This window comes from Pundamilia nyererei, unplaced genomic scaffold (assembly GCF_000239375.1).
Source record: "Pundamilia nyererei isolate P.nyererei 1_Seehausen unplaced genomic scaffold, PunNye1.0 scaffold00120, whole genome shotgun sequence".
NCBI classification, from domain to species: domain Eukaryota; kingdom Metazoa; phylum Chordata; class Actinopteri; order Cichliformes; family Cichlidae; genus Pundamilia; species Pundamilia nyererei.
The window spans coordinates 1,372,157-1,384,956 of record NW_005187521.1 but is presented as its reverse complement, the minus strand read 5'-3'; the positions used below and the strand labels follow the sequence as shown (position 1 = coordinate 1,384,956).

At 43.4% G+C, this 12,800-nt stretch overlaps 1 protein-coding gene across 4 annotated transcripts in view; it reads right to left on the bottom strand.

Moving 5' to 3' along the window:
- LOC102215186 (signal-induced proliferation-associated 1-like protein 2) overlaps nucleotides 1-12,800 on the bottom strand; it is an 80,351-nt gene that overhangs the window by 13,503 nt on the left and 54,048 nt on the right. For all 4 annotated transcript variants that reach the window (XM_005742424.1, XM_005742426.1, XM_005742425.1 and 1 more), the window contains exons 10-14: nucleotides 8,531-8,782; nucleotides 5,614-5,760; nucleotides 4,027-4,130; nucleotides 3,763-3,851; nucleotides 2,220-2,593 (exon numbers count right to left, since the gene is read on the bottom strand). In XM_005742424.1, the coding sequence (XP_005742481.1) occupies nucleotides 2,220-2,593; nucleotides 3,763-3,851; nucleotides 4,027-4,130; nucleotides 5,614-5,760; nucleotides 8,531-8,782 (966 nt within the window). The remainder of the gene's footprint in view (nucleotides 1-2,219; nucleotides 2,594-3,762; nucleotides 3,852-4,026; nucleotides 4,131-5,613; nucleotides 5,761-8,530; nucleotides 8,783-12,800) is intronic.

Here is a 12,800-nt window from a genome sequence, read left to right as displayed (position 1 = left end):
CTGTAAAAGCCAAACAGCTTAGACAGAGGATCAATTTAAAAGGCACTAAGGCCCGATATAAGATAAGTACTGATTATGAATATTTTGAATCATGTGAATCACGCAAAGATACTTGCGTAGTTTCCTAAGAAATATGGAGCTGTTCATGAGGGCAATAAGCCCCCTTTTAATCTAAAAACATCAAATTGCCCTTAAACCTACACTGGAAGAGGATTCGGCTGCAGTTTGTCATGTGAATATTCCCCCTGAACTTTGTCCTTTCAGTATTTAGTCAAATATCAACTGACAAAACACATTAAAGGGTCAGTGCACTCAAATCACATGGAGGCATTTTCTGCTTGTTTACAATGCTGTGCCTTAGGCTGATTTACAGGCTTACTTACGAGCAAACACAAAATAAAATAACTGCATGCCACGAGGAAAATACTATTATTTTTGTTAACTGGGGAAGGTGACCCTTGAAGTTATGATCAAGAGGTCAAATACACACAGCTGTACAGCATTCATCTCGACTGAATGGTGTTTTTATATCACTTTACTTTATGAGATTCCTCGAATGTGTAAATGCTTTGCCTCTATCCAAATAATAAGCAAGATGATAAAGGATGGCGATGTCACACTCTGCAGTGATGTGAAAATGAGCCATGCATCAGGTAATGAACGCTGCCTTGCTTTGCTTTCTTTGCTCCTTTATCTTCCATTGGCCTTTCACATTTAAGCACTCCCCCTCTCCATACACAGTCTCACATCTGCTACAGCGTCCTTCATTATTTCCATAATTAATATGAAAGTGGATCGTTTGTGTGTGTGTCTGTTTTTTTTGTTTTTGCCTAATTAGGATTCATCTATTAGCTGCAGAGATGGATCTCAGATTTAGGTCCATAAAAGACGTTAGGGTTTTGCTACTCAAACATTCTTCTAAAACACCCTAAAGACATGAGAGCTCGCTTTGGCTGGAGGCACAACACACTGCTTTTCCATATTCATGCCCATCTGTGCCACACCCTGCAAATGTGCTCCTGCTGCTTCACTGTTTGCTCAGATGACACTCGGGTGTCAAAGACCATTACATAAAAGGTGGGGAGGATCAGAGCAGTCAAGGTGATGGCATGGGCTCTTTTCTCATTTCTGAGTGATATCCTGGCACGGTTACTTCTTTATACCCCCCAAACAGGTCAATGATCTCAACAGACTGGGGGACCATAATCCTATATGACATCAACAAATGGTCACCCGTGCTGCTTCACACAGACAGACTGAGTGGCTTCAGGGCCGACCTTCAATGACACCATTTCTCTTTCCCAGATGGTCCCAGGTCAGGTAAGGAGGACTTAAAGGATAGTGTGATGAGCCTCCTGATGTTGCTTCGGCCTGACAGCAACACCAACCAGGAGCTTTCAGCACAACTGGATGATCCAGACTGTGTGTCAGCAGAGAGGGGGCACGGCTGGGTGAAAAGGTCAGCTAACAGCCAGAAACCTTCCTTTTGTGCATGTGTTTGTCTCTGCATGTGTTCAACAGATAGTGGGCCTGAAAACATCTACGTGGTGGAATATAGTGGATTTTGCCGAGAGCCATTTAAAAAAAGGGGGTGTTTGAAAGTTCACAAAGGCAAATCAATGACCCCAAAAGATGGAACTAAGCCACACCAGGAAAAACTATTTTGTGCTGTAATTGACTGTAAACTTTTTACCCCTTGAAAGCCTACTAGGAGCTTCTGGACTGAGAGGTTTTAGGTCATATTTCAGGCCTGCTTATAGAACAAAATGACTGTTTGCATCAGGAGTTACTGAGGGTAGTCTCTGCCTATGTAGCTACTATTGGGAAAACCCAGAAACTACTCTAATGGTCATAAAACCACATCTTTATTGGTATGCACGGCGGTGTGAAAAGGTCATCAAATGTCGTCTTTATGGGGGAAAAGCGTTAAAGCCTGCTAGGAAGGTGTTCATGCTCCAGAACAACTTCAGCGCTGCGGAGCATGAATCCTTGAAGTCTATCAGACGCTCTGTGTTTTTCATGATGGATTTAGAAAGCACATTTTAAGACAAGCATCCAAAAATCTCACTTAAGTGCTAAATTTGCTTGAGATCTAATAACAGTTAAGGCAAGGTTCAGCGCTGCATACTCAACAACTTCCATTTAAAGTTATCCTTTAATTTGTAACTCACTCAGCCAAAGTCAATTGTTTTGTACAAACGAGGACAAAAATGCTGTACCTGGAGTGGGACGAGATCTCGCTCAGGTCCCCGATACTGCCCTCTGTCACATGGCTAGACAAAATGGCAGAAGCATAGCCCTGCGGTAGGTACATTTTCCCATGATCCTCTTCCGACGCTCCATCCTCGTGGTGCTCCGACACCCACGGGTGTCCCTGCTCCCCGACTCTTCCCTGCAGCAACACTCGGGCCCCGGGGGCCACGCAGGGATTAGTGTCTATGCCGCTGTCAGTGGATGCGCCTTTGATGTACGTGAGGCCGAGCATCTCGGGGTCCATCAGGTCCCCAGAGCCAAAGTGCTTATCGTCACTGTTGCTGGAGGCGTTGCTTGAAAGAGTGTTGCTACTTGAGTGGCTTGAGTTTTTATCACCCGCCTGGCACAGAGAGAGAGAGGGAGAGAGCGAGAGGGGTGAAGGAGAAAGAAACACAGTAAATCAAACGAGGTCAAACAGCAGCTGCAAATAATTCTTACGGATGCTTTAACATTCTTGCCCTACCAGGCAAGGAGGGGGTTTACCCATCAGGCTTCCTCACACGGTCATGTGTCCCTGACTGAGGCAACAGCTTGTTTTCTTGAGGCCCATTACACTGTCAAGTAGTTGACAGTAATATGTAGGCAGGAATAAAAACAGACTATGCTGAATGTCACATACTTTGCGTGCAAACTCTGAAATTGTGATGCTTATTTGAGGAATCCAGATGATCATAAGCTTTGTTTTTTAGCTCTTTTATCCCTCAAGCTCAAATACATTTAAGGTCACACCAACTTATTCCAATGTGCATCATCAGTTTCAAACCATGGGGATCAACAGCTACGCCTTATTTTAGAACGTAAGCCATGAATTGCAAAGGTTTGTTCTGCGATGTCACCTTTACTATGATTTACTGCTAAATTATTGATGCGGTTTTTGTCACAGCATAGAAAAAACAGTTGAAAAAGCAGGCTCAGTACATTAGAGATGTACAGTGCCAAGAAAATGGTTTAATTTTTTTATCCACTTCCAACAGTGGTGGAAAACACCAAAACATGTTGTTTAGGTGCATTAGCCGGCCTCCAGCATCTGAGGAGAAAGAAAAAAGGAAGGCAGTGCTGGGCAAAATAACCATAAATCAGAGGGAGTGGGGAGAATATAGAGAAAGGAGAAACGAGGGGCTAAAACACTTAATATATTCAACCTTCAAGGAAAAGGTGTCCTAGAAACGCATGAAACAACCTGAAACAGTGATGAGATTTCCTTTAGCACGCTGATGAAGGGAAAGTGATAACTGCAAAGAGCGTCTTGAGGGGACAACATGAACATCTGCCCCAATTGAACTGATTGCAGCAAAGCCCATAAACAAGGGCAATCTGAGCTCAGCCTGAAACAGCTGTGGGATATAGCAGGTCTTACACAGACTCTAATGCCAGCACAGCACACTTCAAGGCCGAATCAGACCAAGTTTTCAAATACGAAGACCTTCCCAAAAGTCGCAAATAGACTTCCAAACTATATTCAAGTCACCTGGTCGGCTTCAATAAAGTGAAAGTGGATCAGACATTTACCCTGGACAGCTTGTTGGGCGAGTCCTTTCCTCCTTCTCTTTGCTTCAGAGGGTTCAGGATCTTGGTGGAGGGGATGTGCCATTTGGCCTCTGTGGAGCCAGAAGTTACTGTTACTATAGAAGCAGATGGCATGATTCACAGACTGTATGTAAAAGATGGCAGCAAGATATGTGGACAACAGTTTGTGAGATTTGCTTTGGTTTCAGGATTGTTACACTCTTGCTATACAGACATGCATGTTAACAATGACTACTTCAGACTAACCTGCAGACCTAGTCCTCTCCAGGGTGGGCTCTCTCTCTCTGTGGATCTCTCCATCCCCTCCCTGGATGTCCCCTACCCGCTCATGCAGGATAGGGGAGGGACACCTGATGGGGGGAGAAAAAAAGAAAAAGGAGAAAAAGAGGGCAGGAGGGGGAAAATGGGCCATAAATTCGTTTTTCTATAGAGTGTGCTCTCTATTCAATTAAGAGAAAGGCTTCAATAGATTCACCACAGATGTACAGCAATTAGCTCAACATCATTTAAGGTCAAAACACTTGAGCTCATAATAGAATAAAGAAGCTGCCAGACAACGCTGACAAAAGACCTTTTTTCATTGGACTCAGCTTGCCGGGTGCTTTTTACCTCTTGACAAAAGGGTAAGAGCAGCAATTTTTTTTCAATGCGCGTCTTAGTTAAACCTTTTAGAGCTAATAAAGTTTACAGCAGATGAACAGAGGCCGCATTGTTTCCTGATCTCCGACAAAGCCCGGCAGATCAGTCGACATGTTTGCCGTTCTGCATCGGGGCAGCTCTGACAGGGCGCAGTGGTCCTCGGGTGTTCAATGCACATCTGAGGCCTCTGACAGAAAAGGCAGCAGTGGGGAGCTAAGCCTCTTGTCATGGTCTGTAACCACTTACAGACAGACGTCGGCCTCTCATGGATTCTGCTCATGTACAAGAATCAGCCTGACAGATGTTACGCCTGCGCAGTCTACAGTCTGGGCTGCTCCGCGACATCGTTATATAATTGACGAAATGATAAAGACCAACATGTTGAAAAGAGCATTGTAAAAAAACAAATTGAGTAAAATAAGTGAACTGGAAAATTTGATGACAAGAAAGAATTTGTTGTGGCAATAATTAAGTTGGCAGATGATACAAAGCCAAATACTCTGACTCTGAATAATTTCTCTCTTTTGATTATTCATTAAACCCTTTAAATTAAATCGTTCTCCAAAATTCTGTCATAGTTTATTAGATCGCCACGTCAGTCAGTCAGATTCCTTAAAAATGATTTCCAATTACATTTAAGTGCCACCCATTCTTTAATTTACTGAATGGCATGAGAAGTACGTACCCAAAGTAAGAAAAACACTTCACTTAGGTGGGATTTTCAACAGCCTTTAACCGCATGCTTCAAATTAAAAAAAGTGCCTATTTACATTCGAGGTAGCTTTTCTGTTCGTCTTTGAACGACATCTTGAACGTAAAGCTTTGAGATGACTTCACGGAAACTATAATAATGCATGTTAAATAAAACTCATCTTCCATCTTCTCTCCATTATGCTCTGGATGTGGTATTAGACCATGACAGGCGTAATTTTATTGTTTTGTTAGATTACTTCCTAGAAGAAAGAAAAAAGAAAAAGAAAAAAAAAGCATGACGACTGGCCAAAAGTGCACTGATGATTTGGTCATTTCATGTGGAAAAATTGCTGTCATTTCGCAAAATTGCAAGTTCTCAGAAATAGTGCTGGGACTGATTGGAGCTGCATTCATTACTGTAAAACCGCATAATCCTGGAGGGACTACTTAAAGGTTATTTCCAAAAAACTAAAAAAAATTCACACTGCTGTGGTCCTGTACCCATCATATCCAGGCTGCTGGGACCATGTGCTGCTGCCACAGGGCCCTGGATCACTGGAGGACGACTGGTTGCTGGGGGAACTGCGGTAGTGCTGGTCTCCCTTGTTACATGAGGTGACCTGGGGATTCTCCATATCCTGCACAGTTCTGCAGAAAAAAAGAGGGACAACAGACAGAAGTGGTTAAAAATGATTACAGATAGCCCATAATATATACACAGTTGTAGTTCTGACTAATACCAACAGCTTATTTGTTTATAAAGTGCAGATAATATCCTAAAATTGCACTTTAAAACAACAAAAATAAAAAGTCCACAATGTATAGGGACATAAATAGAGGGGGGTATTATCAAATGATTGTTAAATGATCATCATCAAATCATCATTTGGAAGGACTGAATCTTAAGGGCATCATTAAAGGCTTTCAAAAAAAAAAAAAAAGAAAACTCAATGTGAGATAATCAAAGGAGCTTGCAAAGAAAAGCGTCTGGACTTCTAGTCCAGACGCTTTTCTTTGCAAGCTCCTTTGACTACGATGACCTGGATGACTGAGAACCTTCACAGACAATGTGAGATAATGTTAGAGGAGGTAAAGGTGTCTCATTTTCAAAGGCAGAGAAAGAGGTTAGTTATGGCATTAACCTCATTCAGCAATACAGATGTTGATTCTCTGTGCGATTCCTCATGCTTAGCTTATTACTGAAGTTTAGTCCTGTTACCTAGTTTGACCATCACAGCCTCTGAGCTAATACCTTGAGATAAGATGCTTTGCTTGCTTTCGTCTAGCCAGGAAAAACTTGTGGACAATGGAGTGAAAAATACACACTGTATGTGACTTATGTCTGCTGCCTTCCCTTTAACCAGCACGCCAAATGAGGTAAGATGAGCGGACGGAAATAAGACTGCAATAACACAGGCAGTATGGCTTTCACATTAAAGCGTAAGCCAAGTCTTGTCGGTTAGCCTATACTCCTTATATCTGCTTCTTTTGTCCTTATACATTAGTTTGGAACCAGGTCTGAAATGACTAAATCTTTATTAAATGCAAAGCCAAGAGAGACTGTCACCTGGAGCAGGCATTCAAAGATTGGAAATTTGCAGATAAGCGACTGAAAATGATCTGGTAGAGCTCGGATTCAAAAATGCAAGTATAAACATTCACAAGGCGACCCAAATTAAACATCAACACTTTCTGCTTCCTCGTTCGGTTTCCTTTTTTCCCCTCCACAGGGAAATAAACTGTCAGTATCTCAGTTGTGCCACACATCATCAAACACTCTGGCCAGATCGCTAGGTTTTCTCTCCGGCTGTGTTAGTCAAGTGTCCAGCCAAGTCCAGGCACTTCAATTTGAGACAGAATCGGCTGCTTTTCGTTCTCCTTTTTTCTTCTTCTCCTCATGTTAAGGAAAAAAAAAAGTTTTGAGGGGAGAGATCAGAGGGTTGGTCTCATTTGGCTGTGAAGCAGTCGTCATATTTTATGGTTGCAAGTCTAAATCCAGCTATACGTGTGATGAAATGGCGCTTTATCCGAGCTATAAAGATTCTCGCGCGGCCTTGCGAGACAAATGGGTCCATGCCCCCTCAAAGCCTCGTGAGATGAGTAATTTAGTGAGACCACCTGTCGGGCTCCATTTTTGTTCATTTAAATTTAACGGGAAGGTTAGTGGTTCGGTTTTTGTTCAGACCTCAGAGTGTGTATTTTAAAAAAAGGTGCTTTTTAAAAATAAAATTAGTTGAGCAGCACAAACAAATGTCCGGCTAACTCATGCTGATTTATTCCTACAGATCCTGCGACTTTATGACACAGTCTCGTCTTCCTCCCTTCCCCTCCTCCTTCTCTACTCCCACTCCCTCTGGGGCGCTTCATATCGCGGTCTAGGGAAGAGCACTCTCTTTGTTTCTGCAGTAATTGGATGAGATGAGCGGAGCTGTGTCAGTGTCCCCATCACCTCCTCCTCAGCAGGGTGCAGGAAAAGGGAGGGAGTGGGGGAGTTGGAGAGTGAGAGAAAGGAGGAGGGGAGTGAGAACGGAGAGCTCCGACTGCTAGGGACTCCAGGCAGAGAAGGCGGCCATTATCCCAGTATAGTCAAAACAGGCAATACTGGACGGGTGGGTGGCGGGGAGTCGGTGTGACACACTGGAAAGGTTATCGTGACTGTAGGGGTTTCATTAGAGTGAACAAATCACTGTTTTACATGGCTCAATGGAGATGTCCAAAAGAGACAGAGCCGAGGACGGGAACAAAGTCTGAGCGCAGCCTTATCATCCAAAGGGAGATGAAAGCGGAGCCGTGAATTCATTTAACTAAAATGCGCCATTTATATGTATGCAAATAACCGAGCACAATAACAGCTCCTCAAAGTGTAACTGCAGCTCTTTTCTAAATAAGAAAGGCTGAGAGTTCAAAGATTTCATCTGAAAGGACGCCGTCTTTACACTGTCGTGTTTGATGACGAGCCTCCGTTTCTGAAAAACCTTGAGCAGAAAGTTTGTGTGTCAAAAAAGACAAATTAAAAAATGTCTCACAGGATCATTTCTTTTCTTAATTTGTTTAGTTAATGTTTTTTTTCCTTTGCCTTTTTGCACCACTGTGACATTATGTAAATTTGTCCTGGCATGTGTGCAATGCTTACACATGAAATATATGATAAAGCCATCAGTGGATAATCACATTCATAAAGACCGAGTGGAGAAGCTATTTTCTTTCAGCGCGGGTAACATTTAAGCTCCTTTATTTGTATGTGACTCAATATTAAGCAGTGAACAGTGTTTTTTGTCATTGTGCTTTTGTAATGCAGCCTCTCTACCGTACAGTTATTCGATCGCCCATATTCAAGCGTTGCTTTCAACCCTTAATAAGTGCCAAATTGGGCATAGGCAAACAACCGAAGAAAGCTGAAGTGGAGAATAGTGAGCACCTGGAACCATCTGGCAACTTCCTGTCAAAGGAGGTGCTTCGCGGGATAGCTGCCTGGTGCTGCTGGAGGATCTGCTGACACTGCAAGCGGTCGGGGCCCTGAGTGGGCGAGCCTCGGGATAGCGCTCCGGCAGCCGTGGGCACCCGATGCCAGGTGGTATTTCTCCTGAAGGGCGTCTTGTACTCGCACGGTGTACCCTCGCTGTCCACCTTGTACTCCACCATAGGTATGCGGTAGAGCTCGGAGCAGCCCCTGAGAGGAGAGGGGCGAGAGGAAGGGTCAAAGTTCATCAATGAACAGAAAATGACAGGAGATGACGTTTTAAGTTATGCGAATGATTAATTAGCAGGATTGAACCTATTAATTTGACCTATAACCTCACATCACAATATGTTAAATATTTTATTTTTCAGCCATGAAACTGAAAATTTCTTAATAATCTGTGAAAACCAGGATGAAGTGTTCTCACGTTGCCTCTCCAGGACCCTGCTGAAGCACACAAATACTTTTATTTATCCTGAGCCAGATCTTTAGACTTATATAGTGTTTATTTCTGCACTACTGACAACAACAGACCCACAAACATGTTCACACACATTTGCAAGTGTAAGCGGAGCACTAACATCACTTAAAATAGTTTCCCACCATTTCCGATCATTTTCACAAAGCTAAAAATCTGAGCTCGCCCCTCGGCCAGTAATGGGTATTCCCCGAATTGCTACACGCTGGTAGCTTTTCGGTGCACCGTCTCCATCCACTTACTGCTAACATCAGTGAAGATCTCTGGGATGGACAAGGCCTGTGATGCCATTTCATGCAACATTAATCACAGAGGCAGCGGCTTGGTGCGTATGTTTGGAAAGAAGGGGAGGGATGGGGGTTAACCGGGTGGTGGGTCAGGGTTAAAAAGTGTGAGCACTCTGCTCACTCTCCAAAGGCATTTCAAGCATGACCCTAATGATTACACTTGCCAAACCCCCACCCCCCTCCCCACCCCTTTTAAAGTCCATTTTCCAGCATCCACTGGGGAGTGGAAAGCTCTGTATACTTTTGCTGTGGTCATAAATGTATACATAGAAGGGTTTGAGGAGGGTGCACTGAAGGAAGGAGGGGGGAGTAGTAATCCTTCTCAGAAGGACCCTTTCATCAGTCTGGGCCATGGGTGGCTGGGCTGTTTACACCAGACTTCCCACTGGAGCTGCGGGTGTTATAAGATATAACTAGAAGATCATCCTTTGCTTCTTCCTCTGTGTCCTCTCACATCTGGTTGATGTCACCGCCAGCTGGCCTCATTCATGATGAAGAACTACATCCTGCACATCTTACAGTGTACATACTTAATTGTTTTCACAATATGCATGCTGCATGCATCACTGGTTTGGTATATAGGACAGTGAGAGTATTGAGCACAAGTGAAGCTGTTGTATGCGTAAAAAAGCTTAGAGATGAGAACATTACCTCTTTACACTCAATTTGCCAGCCGAGGTCTTTCAATTATTGTTCCAGACACAAAAAAAGACCCAAAAAATAAAAAAAGACTGCTGGTCAATTGTTTTTCAAGATGGTTGGCACTAGCTTGATTAAATGTGTGTGCATGTCTGTGTGTGTGACAGAGAGAGAGCGCATGTGTGTGGTCATAATAGGTTGCCACACATCATTACTCTACAAAGAAAAGAGCTATCCCCCAGCTAACAGCTTGTCAACAGTGAAGGTCTCAGCTTTATTCTCTTGCTGTGCTTTTTGCTCCAAAACGACCAAGAAGTGACAAAGTGATTTGCCCATATGATCCAAATAATCTCCATCAGCAGTACAACTGCAGACTTAATGGGAACAGCCTTCATATTCATGTATAAGGAATGTGCCTCTTGTATAAAGGCGACCCGAGACTGAGTGTATAAATCATAAGTAAACGGCAGGAAACGGGTGTTTGGTCAACAGTTAGAAAACTTTAGCTGGAAGCTGGTGTTGCAGGAGAAGCTGTCGGACATGTCCAGCCAGGCATGAGCAGAGGAGGAAGCGAGTGACTGGTGAGAAAAATAATAACCGTCTTTTTCCTCTGATTCCACAAAGAACTGCTGCGCCTCTCTCCCAGTTTAATGTGAGTGGCTATAAATTATGCCACAATGGCCTACATAAGCTTAGAGAAAACTACACAACTGGAGACAATGCACAACTAAAAATAAAGCTCCAGGGAGAGGGGGGAGTACTTTGACAACAAAATCTACAAAACTTGATGCAACTTTACTAAAATACCATCACAGGTCATTAAAAATGTAATTTAAAAAAACTGTGCTAAGCTTTGTTAGTGGGTGATTGGTGGAGAACATTCAGCTCCTTCAGCCATTCGGCTCTTAACGAATCACAATAGATCAGTGTGACAACAGGACCTTAGACCTCAGTCAGAGAGCTGTCAGTCCAATGACAGGGCCAGCAAGTGAGGGGGACATGCTAATCCATTCCCACAGTCAGAGTCCTTGTCACGGCAGAGTCACAGAGGTCGTGACCTCCACCAGTGCTGTGCAGACTGTTGTCAAAGGGTTCATTAAACGAGGTGTGCTGAAGACTTAAAGATGAAAAAAAATTGGCTTGTTTTTTGCGGACCCCCCCCGCCCCAGCTCCTATGAAGAATGCGAGGGGATTAAGTAGGACAATTTGTGATGCAGTTTCTAGTTTCTTTGGGTTTAGTGGTGCTCCATCTTGGATGGGTGCTGGCATGGGAAGTGAGAAATCCAGCTTTGCTTCAGTCCAGATGAAAATCCACAATGACAAGTCTGATGGCACTACAAAGGAAAGGTCACAAGTGGCCATCTGAATGTCATCGTCAACACTGTGACACAGACTGAAGACACCATTTCAAAAGTAAATCTTTGCAATTAAAACCTAAAACGACAATATGATATTAAAAAAGAGAAACAAAAAGCCGGGACTCAGCCGGAATAAATGTCAGGGGAAAAAAATCCTTACTGGCCACGTAGCAGTTGATGTTCTGCTTCTATTTGTATGTCTTGTAATGAACATTCATTTTAGTCCATATTGTACTGATCCTTCTGTTTATCCTTACATCTCTGATGACCGCATACCAAAACATACAATCTCTGCCATGTTCTGTACATCGCATTCCTGTTTCAAAGAGCTAATCTTTTTCATCTTTTTCTCATTAGTTTTGATCCAAAGCTAACATGCTGAACTTGTTTAAGGCTTTTCAGAGTGATGATGGAAAAGCCTCTGGTACTGTGCTGAGCTATAACCACATCCTGCCCCCCAGTGTAAATAAATACAGTACTAGGTAAGGCTAATATTAGAGACATCTCACAGCTTCAGGCAGAGCAGGGTAAATCCATTTAGGGCATAAACAGCTTTAGGAGGTTTGCCACAAAACAATGCTACACTGTATAAATGATTCCTTGTTGCAATCTAATGTGACATAATCTTAGCAACAAGATGACAACATCACTCCTCGCCGAATCACAAAAATAGGAAGCCTAAACAATATTGGAGCGATTTAAAAAGAATAAAGAGGAAGCTCCTTCCAGCCACCGCATGTACTTATGAAAACATTTTTCCTTGTCATGGTAGCAGCGTGGAGCCAGGGTACATTGTTTGAAGGTCATGAGACTCTTGTCCATTGTTGCTAGATTAGTCCTCATCTCTCTGGCCACGGGGGACTGACTGGGGCCTTCGGGCCCCCTGCTGAATTCCTTTCCTTTGAGATAATGCCAGAGAAACTGGAGCACTTATTGTTGACTGCAACACTTTAGCAACTCCAAGACGCAGCAGCGAAAAGTGTTGAGGGCCCTCGAGATTCTTCACCTGACCTCTCACCTCTTGATTTGTTGGGAGTCTTGGGAGAATATTCAGAGGAGCTTAGATGGAGGCGTTTGGTTCTCATGGGGGCGGCGTTGAGGAACTGTGTTTCAGTGGGGACGGGGAAGGCTCAGCAGCACTGACCAGTTTGCTGTTCTGCTGCTACTAATGCTCACTAATCTGCCAGATGCCTCTATTAGCAAATGCGATATATGGGTCACACTCTGTTCATAACGCGTCACAACACATATTATACACATTTAGTATGACGTAATCACTGCACAAGCTTCTGTTCATTTATGTTTATTTCTAACCCCATTTCTTATTGGCTGTCCAGGCTCCCATTAAACAGTCACTTCAGTGGTTTCAGCTAAACCAAGCCAGAAGTCTTCACCTGGCACAGATGCCACACCAAAAGCTCTCTCTATCTCCATCCTGTAAATACTGCTCTGATAAGCTGGACACA